The sequence below is a fragment of the Triticum urartu genome, chromosome 7A, assembly GCF_056163025.1.
Source record: "Triticum urartu cultivar PI428250 chromosome 7A, HENAU_Tu73, whole genome shotgun sequence".
In the NCBI taxonomy this organism is placed as follows: Eukaryota; Viridiplantae; Streptophyta; class Magnoliopsida; order Poales; family Poaceae; genus Triticum; species Triticum urartu.
In genome coordinates, this window is record NC_141879.1 from 204,414,381 (window position 1) to 204,437,590 (window position 23,210).

Genomic DNA, 23,210 nt, shown 5'->3' on the forward strand with positions numbered 1-23,210 from the left:
ATGTTGATTTTTTAGACAGAGTTTATTGCTTGGTTGGGAAGATTCTAATTTATTTTTTCATTATTTAAGCTTGGCCCACATAAAGCACTTCACGTACACACTTCATTTACAGAGAGAACACACACTCTCTTTTCCTATATACTACTATAAAAAAGGGCACACACACGAACTCATTTCCCCTCACCCGTTTCCCATTCTCAAGTGTCCCCTGCCACACAGACCAATTCTCTAGATTTCTTTCCCTAATTGCTATTATATTCTTTGTTTTATTTTAGTTTTGCATCATCATGTCATCATGCCATTAAAACGCAAATAAATAAATTGCTTAGAGCTTTGATCTATTTAAAATAAGGAAATTCACGTGATGGTTCTCTTTATAACCCATGAACATATCCTTCCAATATTATTAGGGAGCTAGAATAAAACATCCCATTAATTTAGGAATCACTCATAAACACACTTGCAATTGAATTTCCTTTTGATTCCAAATATTCTAAATCCATGTGATATTACCGAAAAAGGCTTTCGCCCCGCTTTATAAATAAAGCAAACCGCCCAGAGCACACATATAAGATCTAGTACAGAACACACACACCCAAGACACACATGAGATCCGAAGGTTCTGCTGAGGGCACAGCTCAACAAGCCCAGAAATAAACACATAAAAGGCTAAAGCCAAGGCGAGCGCTCGTCAATCATCTAGTTAGGCTCTGGAGGAGGCGGAGGGGGCGGCGGCGACAGGCGGGCGGCCATTGAACGAATGTCGGCGATGAAGGCGGAGATGGCGTCCCGGTCCCGAGGGCGGCTAAGCGATCGCCAGAGCTGCAAGAAACCAGACAGTTTGAAGAGAGCGTCAGTAGCTCGACGAAGCGGAGTGCGTTGAATCACAAGCTTATTGCGAATCGTCCAGATGGTCCACGCGAGGGCCCCAATCTCCAGCCACCTAATGTGGCGAGTGGGCAAGGGGGAGGTCCGGAGTTCGTCGAAGAGGTCAGGTAAGTTGGTGTGGCTCCAGTTACCACTGACCGCCTCTCTAAAGCAACTCCACATAAACTGGGCAGAAACGCAATTGAAGAAGATATGGTTCGAGTCCTCGGGGGTACTGCAGAGCGGGCACAAGCCGGAGCCCGGACCATTGCGCTTGCGGACCTCAACCCCGGATGGGAGCTGACCGCGGATCCACTGCCACAAGAGGATCCAGATCTTCAGAGGAACGCAAATGGCCCATACAGCTAGGAGGGGAGGCGGCACAGTGGAGAGGGCGATGGCAGAGTAGAGGGACTTGGTGGAGAATTGCCCCGATGGTTCAAGGCGCCACCGAACCTCGTCCGGGCCGGTATCGACATCCGGCACATGGAGGGCAATGCAATCAAGAAGCTCCTGCCAAGAGGCATCTTCCGGAGGCCCAAATGGCCTCCAGAACGCGAGGCGCCCTAAGTCAATAAGGGCCCGTTCGACGGAGATAGTCGGGATGACAGCAATGGAGAAGAGATCGGGGTACCGAGCTGCGAAGGGGGAGTCGCCCGCCCAGCGGTCAAACCAGAACATGGTCGCCGATCCCGATCCGACCGCTATGGAGGTCCCAATACGGAGGACGGGAAGCAACTGGATGACAGACTGCCAAAATTGGGATCCCCCGGATCGCTGACAGAAGGACAAAGGTTGGCCACGTAGGTATTTATTCCGAATGATGTCTAGCCACAGCCCACCATGACCTTGCGAGATGCGCCAAAGCCAGCGTGAAAGGAGCGCGATATTCATGCGCTTCGAGCACATGATGAAGGAAATATGCCCTAGAGGCAATAATAAAGTTATTATTTATTTCCTTATATCATGATAAATTTTTATTATTCATGCTAGAATTGTATTAACCGGAAACATAATACATGTGTGAATACATAGACAAACAGAGTGTCACTAGTATGCCTCTACTTGACTAGCTCGTTGATCAAAGATGGTTATGTTTCCTAACCATAGACATGAGTTGATTAATGGGATCACATCATTAGGAGAATGATGTGATTGACTTGACCCATTCCGTTAGCATAGCACTTGATCGTTTAGTTTGTTGCTATTGCTTTCTTCATGACTTATACATGTCCCTATGACTATGAGATTATGCAACTCCCGTTTACCGGAGGAACACTTTGTGTGCCACCAAACGTCACAACGTAACTAGGTGATTATAAAGGTGCTCTACAGGTGTCTACGAAGGTACTTGTTGGGTTGACGTATTTCGAGATTAGGATTTATCACTCCGACTGTCGGAGAGGTATCTCTGGGCCCTCTCGGTAATGCACATCACTTAAGTCTTGCAAGCATTGCAACTAATGAGTTAGTTGCAGGATGATGTATTACGGAACGAGTAAAGAGACTTGCCGGTAACGAGATTGAACTAGGTATTGAGATAACGACGATCGAATCTCGGGCAAGTAACATACCGATGACAAAGGGAACAACGTATGTTGTTATGCAGTCTGACCGATAAAGATCTTCATAGAATATGTGGGAGCCAATATGAGCATCCAGGTTCCGCTATTGGTTATTGACCGGAGACGTGTCTCGGTCATGTCTACATTGTTCTCGAACCCGTAGGGTCCGCATGCTTAAGGTCTCAATGACAGTTATATTATGAGTTTATGAGTTTTGATGTAACGAAGGAGTTTGGAGTCCCGGATGAGATCGGGGACATGACGAGGAGTCTCGAAATGGTCGAGATGTAAAGATCGATATATTGGACAACTATATTCGGACATCGGAAAGGTTCCGAGTGATTCGGGTATTTTTCGGAGTACCGGAGAGTTACGGGAATACGTATTGGGCCTTATTGGGCCATACGGGAAAGAAGGAAAAGGGCCTCAAGGGTGGCCGCACCCCTCCCCTTGGTCTGGTCCGAATTGGACTAGGGAAGGGGGCGCCCCCTTCCTTCCTTCTCCTTTTCCCTTCCTCTTTTCCTATTCCATATGGGAGGTGGAATCCTACTAGGACTAGGGAGTCCTAGTAGGACACCACACTTGGCGCGCCCCCTCCTAGGGCCGGCCTCCTCCTCCCTTGCTCCTTTATATACGGGTGCACGGGGGCACCCCAAAGGCACAACAATTGATCATTGATCTCTTAGCCGTGTGCGGTGCCCCCCTCCACCATAATCCTCGATAGTATTGTAGCGGTGCTTAGGCGAAGCCTTGCAATGGTAGAACATCAAGATCGTCACCACGCCGTCGTGCTGATGGAACTCTTCCCCGACATTCTGCTGGATCGGAGTCCGGGGATCGTCATCGAGCTGAACGTGTGCTAGAACTCGGAGGTCCCGTAGTTTCGGTGCTTGATCGGTCGGGCCGTGAAGACGTACGACTACATCAACCGCGTTGTGCTAACGCTTCCGCTTCCGGTCTACGAGGGTACGTAGACAACACTCTCCCCTCTCGTTGCTATGCATCACCATGATCTTGCGTGTGCGTAGAATTTTTTTTGAAATTACTGCGTTCCCCAACAGTGGCATCCGAGCCTAGGTTTTATGCGTTGATGTTATGCACGAGTAGAACACAAGTGAGTTGTGGGAGATATAAGTCATACTGCTTACCAGCATGTCATACTTTGGTTTGGCGGTATTGTTGGATGAAGCAGCCCGGACCGACATTACGCGTACGCTTACGCGAGACTGGTTCTACCGACGTGCTTTGCACACAGGTGGCTGGCGGGTGTCAGTTTCTCCAACTTTAGTTGAACCGAGTGTGGCTACGCCCGGTCCTTGCGAAGGTTAAAACAACACCAACTTGACAAACTATCGTTGTGGTTTTGATGCGTAGGTAAGAACGGTTCTTGCTAAGCCCGTAGCAGCCACGTAAAACTTGCAAGAACAAAGTAGAGGACGTCTAACTTGTTTTTGCAGGGCATGTTGTGATGTGATATGGTCAAGACATGATGCTAAATTTTATTGTATGAGATGATCATGTTTTGTAATTGAGTTATCGGCAACTGGCAGGAGCCATATGGTTGTCGCTTTATTGTATGCAATGCAATCGCGCTGTAATGCTTTACTTTATCACTAAGCGGTAGCGATAGTCGTGGAAGCATAAGATTGGCGAGACGACAACGATGCTACGATGGAGATCAAGGTGTCACGCCGGTGACGATGGTGATCATGACGGTACTTCGGAGATGGAGATCACAAGTACAAGATGATGATGGCCATATCATATCACTTATATTGATTGCATGTGATGTTTATCTTTTATGCATCTTATCTTGCTTTGATTGACGGTAGCATTATAAGATGATCCCTCACTAAATTATCAAAGTATAAGTGTTCTTCCTGAGTATGCACCGTTGCGAAAGTTCTTCGTGCTGAGACACCACGTGATGATCAGGTGCGATAGGCTCTACGTTCAAATACAACGGGTGCAAAACAGTTGCACACGTGGAATACTCAGGTTAAACTTGACGAGCCTAGCATATAACAGATATGGCCTCGGAACACGGAGACCGAAAGGTCGAGCGTGAATCATATAGTAGATATGATCAACATAGTGATGTTCACCATTGAAACTACTCCATCTCACGTGATGATCGGACATGGTTTAGTTGATTTGGATCACGTGATCACTTAGAGGATTAGAGGGATGTCTATCTAAGTGGGAGTTCTTAAGTAATATGATTAATTGAACTTTAATTTATCATGAACTTAGTCCTGGTAGTATTAGCATATCTATGTTGTAGATCAATAGCTCGCGTTTAGCTCCCCTGTTTTATTTTTGATATGTTCCTAGAGAAAACTAAGTTGAAAGATGTTAGTAGCAATGATGCGGATTGGATCCGTGATCTGAGGTTTATCCTCATTGCTGCACAGAAGAATTAAGTATTTGATGCACCGCTAGGTGACAAACCTATTGCAGGAGCAGATGCAGATGTTATGAACATTTGGCTAGCTCAATATGATGACTACTTGATAGTTTAGTGCACCATGCTTAAACGGCTTAGAATCGGGACTTCAAAGACGTTTTGAACGTCATGGACCATATGAGATGTTCCAGGAGTTGAAGTTAATATTTCAAGCAAATACCCGAGTTGAGAGATATGAAGTCTCCAACAAGTTCTATAGCTAAAAGATGGAGGAGAATAGCTCAAGCAGTGAGCATGTGCTCAGATTGTCTGGGTACTACAATCACTTGAATCAAGTGGGAGTCAATCTTCCAGATAAAATAGTGATTAACAGAATTCTCTAGTCACCATCACCAAATTAATAGAACTTCGTGATGAACTATGATATGCAAGGGATAACGGAAACGATTCCCAAGCTCTTCGTAATGCTGAAATCAACGAAGGTAGAAATCAAGAAAAATATCAAGTGTTGATGGTAGACAAGACCACTAGTTTCAAGAAAAGGGCAAAGGGAAGAAGGGGGACTTCAAGAAGAACGGCAAGCAAGTTGCTGCTCAAGTGAAGAAGCCCAAGTCTGGTCCTAAGCCTAAGACTAAGTGCTTCTACTGCAAAGGGACTGGTCACTGGAAGCAGAACTGCCCCAAGTATTTGGCGGATAAGAAGGATGGCAAAGTGAACAAAGGTATATTTGATATACAGATTATTGATGTGTATTTTACTAGTGTTCGTAGCAACCCCTCGATATTTGATACTGGTTCAGTTGCTAAGAGTAGTAACTCGAAACGGGAGTTGCAGAATGAACATAGACTAGTTAAGGGTGAAGTGACGATGTGTGTTGGAAGTGGTTCCAAGATTGATATGATCATCATCGCACACTCCCCATACTTTTGGGATTAGTGTTGAACCTAAATAAGTGTTATTTGGTGTCTGCGTTGAGCATGAATATGATTTGATCATGTTTATTGCAATACGGTTATTCATTTAAGTAAGAGAATAAATTGTTGTTCTGTTTACATGAATAAAACCTTATATGGTTACACACCCAATGAAAATGGTTCGTTGGATCTCGACCGTAGTGATACACATATTCATAATATTGAAACCAAAAGATGCAAAGTTAATAATGATGGTGCAACTTATTTGTGGCACTGCCGTTTAGGTCATATTGGTGCAAAGCGCATGAAGAAAATCCATGCTGATGGGCTTTTGGAATCACTTGATTATGAATCAGTTGATGCTTGCGAACCATGCCTCATGGGCAAGATGACTAAGACTCCGTTCTCCGGAACAATGGACCGAGCAACAGATTTGTTGGAAATCATACATACTGATGTATGTGGTCCGATAAATATTGAGGCTCGTGGCAGGTATCATTATTTTCTGATCTTCACAGATGATTTGAGCAGATATGAGTATATCTACTTGGTGAAACACAAGTCTGAAACATTTGAGAAGTTTAAAGAATTTCAGAGTGAAGTGGAGAATCATCATAACAAAAATAAAAATTTCTACGATATGATCGCATAAGTAAAATATTTGAGTTACGAGTTTGGCCTTCAGTTAAAAACAATGTGAAATAATTTCACTACTCACGCCACCTGGAACACCACAGCATAATGGTGTGTCCGAACATCATAACCGTACTTTATTAGATATGGTGCGATCTATGATGTCTCTTACCGATCTACCACTATCGTTTTGGGGTTATGCATTAGAGACAGCTGCATTCACGTTAAATAGGGCACCATCTAAATCCGTTGAGACGACACCGTATGAACTATGGTTTGGCAAGAAACCTAAGCTGTCGTTTCTTAAAGTTTGAGGTTGCAATACTTATGTGAAAAAGTTTCAACCTGATAAGCTCTAACCCAAATCGAAGAAGTGCGTCTTCATAGGATACCCAAAAGAAAATGTTGGGTACACCTTCTATCACAGATCCGAAGGCAATATATTCGTTGCTTTGAATGGATCCTTTCTAGAAAAAGAGTCTCTCTCGAAAGAAGTGAGTGGGAGGAAAGTAGAACTTGATGAGGTAACTGTACCTGCTCCCTTATTGGAAAGTAGTTCATGACAGAAATCTGTTCATGTGACTACTACACCGATTAGTGAGGAAGCTAATGATGATGATCATGTAACTTCAGATCAAGTTACTACCGAACCTCGTAGGTAAACTAGAGTGAGATCCGCACCAGAGTGGTACGGTAATCCTATTCTGGAGGTCATGTTACTTGACCATGACGAGCCTACGAACTATGAGGAAGCGATGATGAGCCCAGATTCCGCGAAATGGCTCGAGGCCATGAAATCTGAGATGAGATCCATGTATGAGAACAAAGTATGGACTTTGATTGACTTGCCCAATGATCGGCGAGCCATTGATATTAAATGGATCTTCAAGAGGAAGACGGACGCTAATAGTAGTGTTACTATCTACAAAGCTAGAATTGTCGCAAAAAGGTTTTCGACAAGTTCAAGGTGTTGACTACGATGAGAGTTTCTCACTCGTATCTATGCTTAAGTCTGTCTGAATCATGTTAGCAATTGCCGCATTTTATGAAATCTGGCAAATGGATAAACAAAACTGCATTCCTTAATGGATTTATTAAAGAAGAGTTGTATATGATGCAACCAGAAGGTTTTGTCAATCCTAAAGGTACTAACAAAATATGCAAGCTCCAGCGATCCATCTATGGACTGGTGCAAGCATCTCGGAGTTGGAATATTCGCTTTGATGAGTTGATCAAAGCATATAGTTTTATACAGACTTGCGGTGAAGCCTGTATTTTACAAGAAAGTGAGTGGGAGCACTACATCATTTCTGATAAGTATATGTGAAAGACATATTGTTGATCGGAGATAATGTAGAATTATTCTGCAAAGCATAAAGGAATGTTTGAAAGGAGTTTTTCAAAGAAAGACCTCGGTGAAGCTGCTTACATATTGATCATCAAGATCTATAGAGATAGATCAATATGCTTGATAAGTTTTTTCAATGAGTACATACCTTGACAAGATTTTGAAGTAGTTCAAAATGGAACAGTCAAAAAGGAGTTCTTGCCTGTGTTACAAGGTGTGAAGTTGAGTAAGACTCAAAACCCGAGCACGGCAGAAGATAAAGAGAGAATGAAAGGCATTCCCTATGCCTCAGCCATAGGTTCTATAAAGTATGCCATGCTGTGTACGAGACCTATTGTATACCCTGCCCTGAGTTTGGCAAAGGAGTACAATAGTGATCTAGGAGTAGATCACTGGACATTGGTCAAAATTATCCTTAGTGGAATAAGGATATGTTTCTCGATTATGGAGGTGACAAAAGGTTCGTCGTAAAGGGTTACGTCGATGCAAGTTTTGACACTGATCCAGATGACTCTAAGTCTCAATCTGGATACATATTGAAAGTGGGAGCAATTAGCTAGAGTAGCTCCATGCAGAGCACTGTTGACACAGAAATTTGCAAAATACTTACGGATCTGAATGTGGCAGACCCGTTGACTAAACTTCTCTCACAAGCAAAACTTGATCACACCTCGGTACTCTTTGGGTGTTAATCACATAGCGATGTAAACTAGATTATTGACTCTAGTAAACCCTTTGGGTTTTGGTCACATGTCGATGTGAAATATGGGTGTTAATCACATGGTGATGTGAACTATTGATGTTAAATCACATGGCGATGTGAACTAGATTATTGACTCTAGTGCAAGTGGGAGACTGAAGGACATATGCCCTAGAGGCAATAATAAAGTTATTATTTATTTCCTTCTATCATGATAAATTTTTATTATTCATGCTAGAATTGTATTAACCGAAAACATAATACATGTGTGAATACATAGACAAACAGAGTGTCACTAGTATGCCTCTACTTGACTAGCTCGTTGATCAAAGATGGTTATGTTTCCTAACCATAGACATGAGTTGATTAATGGGATCACATCATTAGGAGAATGATGTGATTGACTTGACCCATTCCGTTAGCATAGCACTTGATCGTTTATTTTGTTGCTATTGCTTTCTTCATGACTTATACATGTTCCTATGACTATGGGATTATGCAACTCCCGTTTACCGGAGACACTTTGTGTGCCACCAAACGTCACAACGTAACTGGGTGATTATAAAGGTGCTCTACAGGTGTCTCCGAAGGTACTTGTTGGGTTGACGTATTTCGAGATTAGGATTTGTCACTCCGATTGTCGGAGAGGTATCTCTGGGCCCTCTCGGTAATGCACATCACTTAAGTCTTGCAAGCATTGCAACTAATGAACTAGGTATTGAGATACCGACGATTGAATCTCGGGCAAGTAACATACCGATGACAAAGGGAAAAACGTATGTTGTTATGCGGTCTGACCGATAAAGATCTTCGTAGAATATGTGGGAGCCAATATGAGCATCCAGGTTCCGCTATTGGTTATTGACCGGAGACGTGTCTCGGTCATGTCTACATTGTTCTCGAACCCGTAGGGTCCGCACGCTTAAGGTTTCGATGACAGTTATATTATGAGTTTATGAGTTTTGATGTACCGAAGGAGTTCGGAGTCCCGGATGAGATCGGGGACATGACGAGGAGTCTCGAAATGGTCGAGACGTAAATATCGATATATTGGACGATTATATTCGGACATCGGAAAGGTTCCGAGTGATTCGGGTATTTTTCGGAGTACCGGAGAGTTACGGGAATACGTATTGGGCCTTATTGGGCCATATGGGAAAGAAGGAAAAGGGCCTCAAGGGTGGCCGCACCCCTCCCCTTGGTCTGGTCCGAATTGGACTAGGGAAGGGGGCGCCCCCTTCCTTCCTTCTCCTTTTTCCCTTCCTCTTTTCCTATTCCATATGGGAGGTGGAATCCTACTAGGACTAGGGAGTCCTAGTAGGACTCCACACTTGGCGCGCCCCCTCCTAGGGCCGGCCTCCTCCTCCCTTGCTCCTTTATATACGGGTGCAGGGGGGCACCCCAAAGACACAACAATTGATCATTGATCTCTCAGCCGTGTGCGGTGCCCCCCTCCACCATAATCCTCGATAATATTGTAGCGGTGGTTAGCCGAAGCCTTGCGACGGTAGAACATCAAGATCATCAACACGCCGTCGTGCTGACGGAACTCTTCCCCGACATTCTGCTGGATCGGAGTCCGGGGATCGTCATCGAGCTGAACGTGTGCTAGAACTCGGAGGTGCCGTAGTTTCGGTGCTTGATCGGTCGGGCTGTGAAGACGTACGACTACATCAACCGCGTTGTACTAATGCTTCCGCTTCTGGTCTACGAGGGTACGTAGACAACACTCTCCCCTCTCGTTGCTATGCATCACCATGATCTTGCGTGTGCGTAGGAATTTTTTTTGAAATTACTACGTTCCCCAACACATGATACCGAGGCCACCTTGCTCCTGAGGCTTACATATGTCGGGCCAACTAACCATATGGTATTTCTGCCTGTTATTGTCCCCAGCCCAATAGAAGCGGGATTGGACCTTGGCGATCTCATGGTGAAGGGTCTCGTGAAGGCTGTAGAAGCTCATGAGGAACAAGAGGAGACTGGAGAGCGAAGAGTTGATGAGAATCGTCCGGGCCGCCTTCGATAGCCACCGACCCTGCCAAGGCTCAATGCGCGTCTGCAGCTTGGCAACTGCCGGACGCAGATCAACAACAGCAAGCCGAGAGTCACTAATGGGCGTTCCCAGGTAAGTGGTGGGAAAGGACCCAAGGCGGCAGTTCAGGCGGTTGGAAATGTCCCGAGCCTCAGCCGGAGAGTAGCCCATCACCATCACATCACTCTTGTCGAAGTTGATCTTGAGGCCAGACATCTGTTGGAAGCAGAGGAGGAACTTAAGGTTAGTGATGTCTGTGGCCGACCCTTCGACCATGATGATGGTGTCGTCAGCGTACTGGAGCAGGGAGATGCCGGTACCATCGGCCAAGTGGGGCGCAAGCCCCCGAATATGGCCTGCCATCTTCGCCTTGTCCAGGATGGCAGCCAGTGCGTCCACCATCATATTGAACAGGAACGGGGAGAAAGGGTCGCCCTGCCTCACCCCACATAGAGTGGGGAAGTAAGGACCAATCTCACCGTTGATGTTCACGGCAGTGCGACCACAGGAGACCATCTGCATAACCCTAGCGATCCATCGGTCATCAAAGCCTTTTCGAAGGAGAACTTCCCGAAGGAAGGGCCAACTAACAGTGTCGTAAGCCTTATGGAAATCGATCTTCAGGAAGACAGCCTTAAGGTGTTTGGACCGGACCTCATGGAGAACTTCATGGAGGACTAGCATCCCATCTAGAATATATCGACCTTGGATGAAGGCCATCTGGTTGGGGTGGGTAATTTGGTCCGTGATCAGGGTCACCCTATTGGCGTACCCTTTTGCCAGAATACGGAAGATCACGTTTATCACCGTAATCGGGCGGAACTGACAGATGTCAGCTGCACCCGGGACCTTGTGGATAAGCGAGATCGTCCTGTAGTTGAGGCGCCCGAGATCAATGGACCCAACATAGAACTCATCAAAGATGGCCATGACCTCCGACTTGACCACATTCCAGAAGGCTTGGAAGAACTTAATTGGCAGGCCATCCGATCCCGGAGCTGAGGTAGGGTTCATGCCTTTGATGGCGGCCCAAATCTCGTCCTCAGATAAGGGGGCCGTGAGGGCCGCATTCTCCTCATCTGAGACAAGCTGGCGGTCGGACCAGCAGTCCAGGGCCAGGGATAAGCTGCTCCAAGGAGCGGCTGCGAACAGAGCTCTATAGAAGCCGTCAACGTGGGACCTAATGTCCCGAGGAGACTGCAAAAGAGTCAGCACATCCCAAAGAAGGGGGATGGTGTTGCGCCTGCGCCGACCATTCGCGATGGCCTGAAAGTACGCCGTGTTGGCGTCACCTTTCAGAACCCATTTCTGAGTCCCGCGCACACGCCAGTAAGCCTCCTCGTTGGAGTATATGATCGAGAGTTGGTCTTCCAGGTCGTACCGAGAAAGCCACTCCTCAGGAGAGAGGCCAGAGGCGTCAACGCGTAGGTCGAGAGCCTGAATAGCAGACAGAAGGGCCTTCTTTCGCTCGTGGAGGTCGCGGCCCAAGTTGGCGCCCCACCCCTTCATGAACGGTTGGCCCTGCTTGGCACAGAATTGCCACGAGTCAATGACGGAAGAGGGGCGAGTCAGGGACTAGAATTGGGATTGGGCGCGAGCCTCCAAACAGCGAGTGTCCACAGCCTCGATGAAGCTAGCTTGGGACAGCCAAAATGTCTCAAACCGGAATCAAGGAGGGACCGGGGGCGCTCGTCAGCTGAAGACAACAGGAGGAGGACGTGGTCGGAACCGATCCGAGTGATGGCCTGGAGGGAAGCAAGAGAGCATCGGAGGTCCCATTCCGGGGAAACTAGGACCCGGTCCAGGACGAACTAGGTCGGAGTAGCCTGACGGTTGGTCCAGGTGAACCTGGCACCAACCCGGTCTATTTCGCGGAGCCCAAGGTCAGCAATGCAGTTATTGAACATTTGCATACTGGCAAAGTTGACGTGCGAATTGCTCTTGTCCTCCACAAAATGTAGGAGGTTAAAAATCGCCCCCAACCACCACCGGAAGCGAGGCAACCGAAACCTTCCGGTGGAGCTCCTCAAGGAAGGAGGCGGACCGGCTATGGTCGGTGGGGCCATAGACAACAATAACCTCCCACTTGAAGTTGAGGGAGCGTTCATAGAGTTCCATGCTAACAAAGAATGATATTCTCCAAATAATACTTTCAAGTTGTGGTGCTTTGATTTGCCAAATTTTAGCTTGATTTGAATTTATTTGACCCTTCAAGCTTCACCCGCCCCCTTCGAGCTTGTGCCAGATTCTCTTCTAGATTCCGCTAGATGAGTGGCAAACTCAACGTGCGTGCCAGCACTAGAATCACCTAAAACCATTGTACCTGTGAAGAATTAGATGCGAGGGGAATCGGGCACAGCCACAAGTGCCGCATAACTTAATTTGAAGAAAATTATTTTAGCTAAAGACCTTGAAATATGTTCCTTAAGATGAACTCATTGGGGAATTAACTGTACAATACTCCATTCCAAAATAGATGACTCAATTTTGTACAATTTTAGAACAAAGCTAATACAAAGTTGGGTTATCTATTTTGAAACGGAGGGAGTACAATTGTTGCGCAAATGCTTGTTTAAAAAATTGTTGTGCGACATGAGGGTGAACAGCCCAAGAGTTGACCCCTTCTCCCTCCCCTCCCTAGCCGCTCCCGCGAGCGCCATCGGGTGGGAAACCCTAGCGCGCGGGCTCGGCCCTCCTCCCTGCTCCTCCCTTCCCTCGCCGCTGCACCGGCGTGCTGGCCGGGGGGCCTCTTCCTCCCCCCACACGGCGCTGGATGGCACGGGCCATCTGGGCTGGGCGGCGGCGGCTGGCAACGGGGGCGCAGCATGCAAGCGGCGGCATGGAGTGGCTGGTGCAAGCTGGGGCGTACCCTACTCCCGGTGGCGGCGGCTTTGGACGCGGCTCAGATCTGACGCAGCGGCGGCTCAGGTCGCCTGGCCCCTGTGGTGGCGGGGCTCCGGCTCGCTGCAGGTGGTGGCCGGCTCTGATGGCCGCCCCTTCTGCAGCGCTCTCTGGTGGTGGCAGGCCTGCCGACCCCTGGCCGATCCGGTGATGGCAGGTGTCGCGGGCTGTGCTCGGCGTGGATGGGGCTGCCACGGCGTGGTGGTGGCTCTTGGCTGTGGTCGGGATCGTCTCACGGCGGCGGTTGGACTTCTTCAGCGTTGGCCCGTCGGTGAGCGGCATGTGCAGGCCTTCGACCCCTCCTCTCGGTGTCCGGGCGCAATCTTCGTCGGAGGGTTGGCCCGTCCCCAACTTTGGTCCATCTCTCGTCTCGCGCCCGGGCTGCAAGTCCATCTCTTCTCGTGCCTGGCACTAGGACCGAGCCCATCTCGCGCACGGCTGCAGGACCGAGCTCGTCTCACACACGGTGTCGCAGGATGAGTCGATGGAGGCCAGATGCTAGGGGGCGCTCAGTCTCTTTGGTTGGGGTAGCGGCAGGTCTCGAGTGAGGTGGTGTTTAGGCCTTGGATGCCGGGGCGATGGCCCTGGTGGTGGTTGCGCGGTGCTCATGGGCAGAGCCCGTGGCTCGATGCTGCCCGATGACTATGGCCGTGGGGGCGGTGTGGTTACCGGGGTGTGGCATTCGGTGGCATGAGTGTTGGCCGGGGTGAAAACCCACTCTTTCTTCAGACGGACCGGCGGCGGCGAAACTCGCTCCCTTCCCAAAGGCGTCGTCGCGGCTCTCATTGCCCGTCGTGTTGCTCTAGGGAAAACTCTGACCCTCGGGTCGCGCGGTGGCGGCGCTCCGGTGTCGTTTCCTTCCTAAAGGCGCCGCCTTGGAGCTCACAGTTCGTCATATGTGGCTTCATCTCATCACAGTGGCGTGTTCACGGCGGAGGACACCGGTGGCTATTGTAGTGCATGCTAGGGGAGGTGTTGTTGCGTACGGCATCATTGTATCCTGTTTTGGGTGTGTGCATGTGTTATCATGGCGTGAGTTTGAACCGTGTTGTTGTGGATCATGCTTTTTATATAAAGAGGGGCGAAAGCCTTTTTTGATATAAAAAATGTTGTGCAAATGAGGTATCAGAGAGTCAAGTGCGCTCAGTGAATAATTTCGGAAGAAAGGAGTAGATCAAAAATGGGCAAGTGCTTTAGATCTCGCCTAAAAACAACAATTTGTCTAGGATTGAGTTAAGAAAAGATCAAACGCGCGGTAAGAAAACAAAAGAAATTGACACCAGAAACGGTCAATGATTATAGACCGATATCTTTATTAAACTGTGTACTCAAGGTCATTACAAAGATTCTAGCAGAAAGGCTTCAAAGATGGATACTTAAAGTGGTACATCGCAATCAATATGGCTTTATTAAATCTCAGACAATACAAGATTGTCTAGGCTGGGCTTTCGGGTACTTGCATCAATGCAAGCACTCTGGCAGGGTAATAGTCATTTTAAAACTTGACTTTCAAAAGGCTTTCGACACTATGGAACACTCATTCATTTTAAACATGCTCAAGTGCAAGGGGTTTGATGACAGATGGTGCACGTGGATTAAAATGCTGCTTGACTTGGGATCTTCTTCAATACTTCTCAATGGGATACCTGGCACGGAATTTAAATGCAAGCGGGGGATGAGACAAAGGGACCCGATATCACCATTAGACTAGCCACAGTGGGAGTAATTTCAGTAGTAACGTCGAGTCCAACTCAGCAAATTTGCTTATGTGGCAATGCGTTAATGAGACTAGCCACAATGGATAGTAACATACACTAGTAACATACACATATCCCTAGACTATGTTACTACCTTCATAGTGGGTAGTAACTTAAGGATGGTAAAATGCAAAGATTCATTTATTAGGTTATAGACTCATATTGCATTGGGACATGTGATGTTACAGTAACTAGCTGAGTTACTACAACTACCTCTCTCCTCATTAACTCATTGCCACATAAGCAAATTTGCTGAGTTGGACTCGAAGTTACTACTGAAGTTACTCCCACTGTGGCTAGTCTGAGGAGAAAGGTAGTTGTAGTAACTTAGCTAGTTACTGTAACATCACATGTCCCAATGCAATATGAGTCTATAACCTAATAAATGAATCTTTACATGTTACCACCCTTAAGTTACTACCCACTATGAAGGTAGTAACATAGTCTAGGGATATGTCTATGTTACTAGTGTATGTTACTATCCATTGTAGCTAGTCTTAGGCTAGTCATAGTGGGAGTAACTTAGGTAGTAACATAGCGCACCTCGAGAATTTTTTGCTTATGTGGCAAGTAGTTAATGAGAAGTAGTAACATAATATGTTACTGTAACATAGCGCTTTCCAAGACAACATGAGTCTACAAGCTATTAAATAAGGCCACATATGACACTAGTACTATGTTACTTTGCACTATGAAGGTAGTAACTTAGACTAGTGTCATTTATATGACACTAGTCTAAGTTACTCCCCACTATGACTAGCCTTACTATTCAAGTTGGCAGCAGATCTTCTACAGTCTTTAATTAACAAGGCCTGGTCGGAAGGGCTCATTACACTCCCAATCAACCAACCCGCATCAAAAAACTTCCCAGTTATCCAATATGCCGATGATAAGTTAATTGTCCTTCCAGCCAATCATGATGAGCTCAAAACAATTAAGGCGATACTGGACTCCTTCGCCCGAGCTACTGGTCTGAAATTTAATTACGCCAAATCTCAGTTAATGCCAATTAATGTGGCAGCTCAAAAAGCTACAGATCTGGCCAACGTGTTAGGCTGCCAAGTTGGCAAAATGCCGTTCATGTATCTTGGGCTACCACTCAGGACTACCAGACCCACAGTGAAAGATTTGATGCCGCTAGTGGATAGAATCGAACCGAGGTAGAAGGGAACTGCTACTCCCTCCTTTCCGGTTTATAAGGCTCAATTCAAAAATCTCGCCAACCAAGGTAGATGGTGAGTGGTGGAATACTTTTTGTAGTTTGCAAAAGCACCCAATTAATGCTCTTGTTTTTCTCAAAAAAAATGTTTACCAATGCATTAATTGCAATGCATGCATGCATAAATTACATGCATTGGTCAATTTTCTCTTAATACTTGCATGCAATGATTTAATTTACCTTGGAATCTGAACATGTGATGGAAAACAACAAAATTGAGCCTTATAAAATGGAAAAACTAATATTTTGAGATAAGCCCTATAAACCGGAAAGGAGGGAGTATCTGGCTATCATATGGGGAACAAGTGCAGTTAATCAATTCTGCTCTCTCCTCGCTACTCTCCTTTGCCATGTGCGTACTGAAACTCCCTCTGAAGTTAATAGAGGTCTTTGACAGAGCGAGAAGACACTGCTTATGGAGGAAAGAAATTGATAGAGATGCTAACTCATTCTCTCGCTGCGTGGAATATGGTCTGCCGCCCTAAGAAAATAGGAGGGCTTGGTGTCCTAAATTTACAAATTCAAAATAAGGCCCTATTGCTCAAATACATAAGTTCATGCACAAACAATATACACCATGGGTGATGATAGTCTAGGATGCCTATTATGACGACACTCCTCCCCATGCAAAACCTAGTTGTGGTTCATTCTGGTGGCGAGATGTGTTCTCATTGATGGATATCTATCGTGGGATTACTTCTTGTATTCCAGCAGCGTGTGATACTGTACTTTTGTGGAAAGATGTTTGGCTGGAAGACCGAGCGCTGATGAACACACACGAGCATTTGTTCTCCTACACAAACAATGAGGATATTTCATTGGCCCAATTCTACAACAACAGCACGCCTGCGGAGAACTTTATGTTGCCATTATCAATGGAAGCCCGGACCGAACTAGATGATTTGCAGGCTATGATGGCAGAAATCAGCTTGGAACCTATGGCCACTGATGAATGGATCTTGTGTTGGGGGGACACAAAATACAAACCAAAAAAGTTCTATAACTTCATGTTCAAAAATGTGTTAGCGCCACAGTTCCTCACCTCGATTTGGAAGACAAAATGCATCATGAGACATAAGGTTTTTGCCTGGCTGATGCTACTCGACAAAGTCAATACCAGAGATATGCTTCTGAGAAGACACTTTAACATTGGTGATGATCATGATTACCCTCTTTGCAACATGGGGGTCCTAGAAACTAATGAACATCTGTTCTACGATTGTCCCTTTGCCATTAGATGTTGGGAGATAATTGGTATCAGCTGGAACAATCAGCTGGAAATGCAACAAAAATATGATCAAGCTAGGGCAAGCTGGCAAAGGCCACTATTCAAAGAAGTGACCATCTTGGCATCCTGGAATATCTGGAAGCAGAGAAATAAAGTGGTGTTTGATGGTGAGACGGCCACCCATTTTGACTGGCTCAAGGAAGACTTTGTGATTTTGGGCTATAGAATCAACTCTCAAAACCTGACCTTTTTAGAAGGATTCAGGAACTCTCTTACAACATAAACACACTCCTCTCAGTAGGCTTTGTAGTTACTCTGAGAGGGACTGCCCAAAGGGGCTTGTCTCATTTCCTGTAATATCCATGTAAAACCCCATGTTGATTTGTTAACCTTCGGATAACATATTTACCAAAAAAGGCTTTCGCCCTGCTTTATATTATAAAGCAAATGCCCAAGCCAACATCCAACAAGGTTCAAGCACACACACACACACACACACACGCAGACAGATAAGTAGTGGAAGGGTTAATGCTGAGGGCACAGCTCAACAAGCCCTGAAAAACAAAAAGGCACACGCGTCGGGAGTGACACAACATCTAGTCGGGCTCCGGGGGTGGCGGGGGGAGCGGGGGCGCCAAGCGGAAGGCCATCGATCGAAGGTCGGCGAGGAGGGTGCTGATGACGTCCCGGTCCTGAGGGCGGCTAAGCTGCTGCCAGAGCTGCAAGTAACCACATATTTTAAAAATGGAGTCAGTAGCACGCCGAAGAGGCACCTTCTGTATGACAAGCTTATTGCGAACAGTCCACAACGTCCAGGCAAGGACCCCCACGCACAGCCATCTAATATGCATGTAGCGAGGGGGTGAGCCCTGAATTTCCGCAAGCAGGTCAGGGAAGTTGTGTTGCACCACTGGCCCCTAACTGTTTCGCGGAAACAGGACCAGAGGAACTGTGCCGTGTAGCACGACAAGAAGATGTGGTTGGCATCCTCTATCATGCCGCACATGGGGCACATCCCATCTCCAGGTCCATGACGCTTAAGGACCTCAACTCCGGACGGGAGGCAGCCGCGGATCCATTGCCACAGGAAGATCCTGATCTTCAGGGGCAGGCGGATGTCCAAAATCAAACTGAAGGGCTCGGGGGCCGTCGATGGGGCGATAGCCGCGTAGAGAGATTTGGTGGAGAAACAGCCGGAGGGTTCCAGTCGCCAAGAGATGACGTCCGGGGAGTCGGCAACGTCTATAGGAAGGAGTGTGATGTCCTGGAAGAGGGCATCCCAAGCTGCAACCTCAAGGGGGCCAAAGGGGCGGCAGAAAGCGAGGCGCCCTAAGTCAATAAGGGCCGTCTCGACAGAGACCCGAGGGTCAACAACGATGTCGAAGAGAACTGGGAAGCGCGCGGCTAGGGGGGTGTCGCCAAGCCACCTATCAAGCCAGAACAGGGTCGAGGACCCAGTACCCACCGAAATGGATGTGCCAATGCGCAGAACAGGCAGCAGCTGGACGACGGCCTGCCAAAACTGAGAGCCGCCTGAGCGCTGACAAAATGCGAGAGGCTGCCCACGCAGGTACTTGTTCTGGATGATAGTAAGCCAGAGACCTCCATCTCCATTGGCAATGCGCCAAAGCCAACGAGTCAGGAGGGCAATGTTCATGCGTCGGGAGGACAAAATCCCAAGACCGCCCTGGTCCTTAGGTTTGCATACATCTGGCCAGCTGACCATGTGGTACTTCTGCTTACCCCCCTCCCCAGCCCAGAAGAATCTGGATTGGTATTTGGCGATCTCCTGGTGCAGGGTTTCATGTAGGCTATAAAAGCTCATGAGGAACCAAAGGAGGCTAGCAAGCGAAGAGTTGATAAGGATCACGCGAGCAGCCTTCGATAGCCAGCGCCCTTTCCAGGACTCAATGCGATGTTGCATACGGGTCACCGTGGGGCGAAGATCAGCCACGGTGAGGCGCGAGTCACTAATGGGGATCCCCAGATAGGTCGTGGGGAAAGAACCCAACCGATAGTTTAGTCGGTCAGCAATAGCCTGTGTTTCCTCCAAGGGGTACCCGAGGACCATCACTTCGCTCTTATCGAAGTTGATGGTTAGGCCCGACATTTGTTGGAAGCACAGGAGGAGGAACTTCAAGTTAGTGATATCTAGGGCGGATCCCTCGACCATTATAATGGTATCATCCGCATATTGAAGGAGGGAGACCCCTCCCCCTCCGACTAGGTGGGGAACTAAGCCGCGGATATGACCAGCAGCCTTGGCCTTATCCAAGATGGATGCTAGGGCATCGACCACCATGTTGAACAAGAAAAGGGGTCACCCTGACGGACCCCACAAAGGGTGGGGAAGTAGGGCCCAATGCCACCGTTGATGTTCACCGCGGTCCGGCCACAAGAGACAAGCTGCATGACGCGGGTCACCCAACGGTCGTCGAAGCCCTTGCGAAGCAACACTTCACGCAGGAATGGCCAGTGTACCGTGTCGTAGGCTTTGTGAAAGTCTAGCTTTAGGAAGACCGCGCGAAGGCGTTTTAGACGGACCTCGTGGAGGACCTCGTGGAATACTAACACTCCATCGAGAATAAATCGACCTTGTATGAAGGCGGATTGGTTCGGATGGGTAATCGTGTCAGCGAGGAGGGTCACCCTATTGGCGTACCCTTTGGCCAAGATTCGGAAAATCACATTAATCACTGTGATTGGGAAGAACTGGCGGATGTCCGAGGCACCCGGGACCTTGGGGATGAGGGTCACAATCCCGTAATGGAGGCGCCCAAGGTCCATGGAGCCCGAATAAAATTCTTCGAACAGAGCCATGACCTCCGGCTTGATGGTAGGCCAGAACGTTTTAAAGAACGTCACGGGCAGGCCATCAGGACCCGGGGCCGAGGAGGGGCTCATCCCCTTAATGGCTGCGAGGACCTCGTCCTCGTCAAAAGGGGCAACTAATGCCGCATTGGCCTCTACCGAGACCAATTGCGCACCCGACCAAATGTCGGGGGCGAGACTAGCCCCACGCCGCGGGGTGGGAGTAAATAGGGCTTTATAGAAGCCGTCTACGTGGGTACGGATGGCCGATGGGAGAACGATTAGCGTGTCTCCATCCCAAAGGTAGTGGATGGAATTGCGACGACGCCGGCCGTTCGCCACCGCCTGAAAATAGGCGGTGTTGGCATCTCCCCGAAGTACCCACCTCTGGGTACCACGTAGGCGCCAGTAGGCCTCTTCATCTGTGTAAATGGTGGAGAGTTGGTCTTCCAGATCGTATCGCAGCATCCACTCATCAGGGGAGATCCCGGTCGAGTCGGCGCGGGTGTCCAGGGCTTGGATAGCCATCAGGAGGGCCTTTTGCGCTCTCTAAGGTCCCGGCCCAGGTTGGCCCCCCAACCCTTCATGAATTGGCGGGCTAGCTTGGCGTAGAAGTGCCACGAGTCGACAGCGGACATGGAGCGATGGGGAGCAAAGCGAGCAAAAATCCAGCGAGCGACGACAGCCTCCCGGAAGCCAGCCTGATTGAGCCAGAAGGGCTCGAACCGGAATCGCGGCGGGATGGAGGGCCGCTCGTCGGCGGTGGAGAGGAGGAGGGGGACATGGTCAGACCCGATCCGGGTGACAGCCCGAAGCAATGCCAGTGGGCAGCGTAATTCCCATTCAGGGGAAACTAGGACACGATCCAGGACGGATTGTGTCGGGACAATCTGCCGGTTCGTCCAGGTGAACCTGGCACCCGTCCGATCAAGTTCGCGGAGCCCTAGCTCCGCGATCCAATCGTTGAATAATTGCATCCGGGGGAAGTTAATCCGATCATTATTTTTCTCATCCGGGGATCGGATGAGATTAAAGTCTTCGCCCACGAGAACTGGGAGGAGGGAGTTAGAGATCTTCAGCTGCAGCTCTGCTAGGAAGGCCGGGGAGCAGCGGTGGCCCGCCGGTCCGTACACAATAATGACCTCCCATTTGAAATTTAGGGCGCGCTCGAAGATCTCCATACTAATGAAGAATTCGCCCCGGTCCATGTCACCCACCTCAAAGGTGGCATCCTTTACCCCTAAGAGGATGCCGCCAGAGTGGCCTGAGGTCCCACTAGAAGGGAGCCAGTGCCAAGCGAAGAGGTGGGAGCTAAGGCGTTCAAGCTCCTGAAGGGTGAACTCAGTACGCAAGGTTTCTTGGATGGCAATGATGTCAATGCGTTCATCAGGAATGTACTCAATGAGTTGGCGACGACGACCATCATGGCCGAAGCCGCGGATGTTCCAGAAAAGGACCCGCATGTAAGCCCCCATCGGGGGGCTGCTTGACCCCAGGACACGGGAAGCGCTTTGAGCGCGGAAGGCAGCAGTGCGCGAATGGGTGCGGCCACGGATTATCCCGTCGACCACCAAGGGGCCTGAACCGCGGGGGTGGTGGTCGACCTCTCGGGAGGCCGAAGTAGGCGAGCGCGGGTCTCAGCCAGCTTGCCATCTAGAATCTCCCGGGCCCTAATGGTCGCGATCTGTTCTAAGGGGGGACCGACCTCCCCCCTGAAAACAATGGCCGAGTCATTGGCCACCTTGGCGAGATGGCCAAGCGAAGCAGCCTCAAGAGCGGAAAATGAGCAACAGGAAGAACTGGGGAGGTCGGGGTCCGCACCTGACTCGAGGTTCCGGACCGCCACGCGAAGATCCGCGCGCTCGGCGATGGACGGTGCCGGAGAGTCGGCCGGCCGCGCCGCATCGAGGCGGGCACTTCGGCGGGAGGACGTCACCGGTGTCGAGGTGGAGCGGGGCCGCCTGGCGTACGCCACCGTCGGAGGGGGGGTGCACGGAGGTCGGCGAGGAGACATCCACAGCCACCGAGGCGGACAGGGCGGTCGGCGAGGAGAGGCGGACATCGAAGGGCACCGGCGGGGGAAGCGGGCCAGCGAGCTCCAGGGTGATACCGACCGCAACCCCCGCGGGTGGAGGTGACGGGGCAGGTGCGACGGGAACCTCACACCCGCCTCCACCTGTGGAGACTGGGGAGGCCGAGCCGGCGGGGGACGGGGGGTCCGGCCCCGACGGCGTGGAGCGAAGGGCGGAGACGGCGCAGGAGGAGCGAGGCGACGATGGCGGGGCGACGAGGAGGCCCACACTGGAGATGTCACTGGCCGACTCCGACGGAGACTGAGAGGGTATGACTGGCGGGTTGGCCAAGCGGAGGGCCACCGCGAGGTCAGCGACCGACACTCGAGTGCGCCCCGTCCCGGAACCGCCACGACCCGCTGGTGGGTTGGAGGGCTCCCGGGAGGGGGGGCGGGAGTGCTCCGAGCCGTCCTCGTCATCTCCTGGATCGTCGAGGCAGGAGTGGCGCGAGCGCCTGCGGTGGGAGTCGTCGGCATCAGCTGGGCCACCCCCAGGTGACTATCATCAGAGAAGTGGGGGCGGCCGACATGGTTCGGAGGCTCGGGGCAGATTTGAGGTCGTAGCCGTCGTCGTTGAAGAAGACCCGCATCGTGACATGGAGCTTGGAGGAGTCCAGGCACTTCACCTTGACCCGAACCTCCTCCTTGCGTAAGGAGAGCTCGTCGACCACCACCACCTTGCCTAGGATCTTGGACATACTGCGGATGACTTGCTCAGACCAGGCCACATCTGGCAGGCCGGCGATGAGGAGCC

The 23,210-nt window shown here is 49.3% G+C and overlaps 2 protein-coding genes across 2 annotated transcripts; both read right to left on the minus strand.

Moving 5' to 3' along the window:
• Positions 1–699: 699 nt before the first annotated feature.
• Positions 700–1,548, minus strand: LOC147959021 (uncharacterized). The gene has a single exon (XM_087532417.1). It carries the CDS (start codon positions 1,546–1,548, stop codon positions 700–702), a length of 849 nt encoding a protein of 282 aa, XP_087388543.1.
• A 19,364-nt stretch (positions 1,549–20,912) lies between these two features.
• LOC147959022 (uncharacterized) lies at positions 20,913–21,860 on the minus strand. The gene has a single exon (XM_087532418.1). The coding sequence runs from the start codon at positions 21,858–21,860 to the stop codon at positions 20,913–20,915; it is 948 nt and encodes a 315-aa protein (XP_087388544.1).
• Between the last annotated feature and the right edge of the window lie 1,350 nt (positions 21,861–23,210).

Coding starts and splice junctions, on each gene's coding strand:
- LOC147959022 (XM_087532418.1), bottom strand. CDS start 21,860: ATGGGGGCTTACATGCGGGTCCTTTTCTGGAACATCCGCGGCTTCGGC.
- LOC147959021 (XM_087532417.1), bottom strand. CDS start 1,548: ATGTTCTGGTTTGACCGCTGGGCGGGCGACTCCCCCTTCGCAGCTCGG.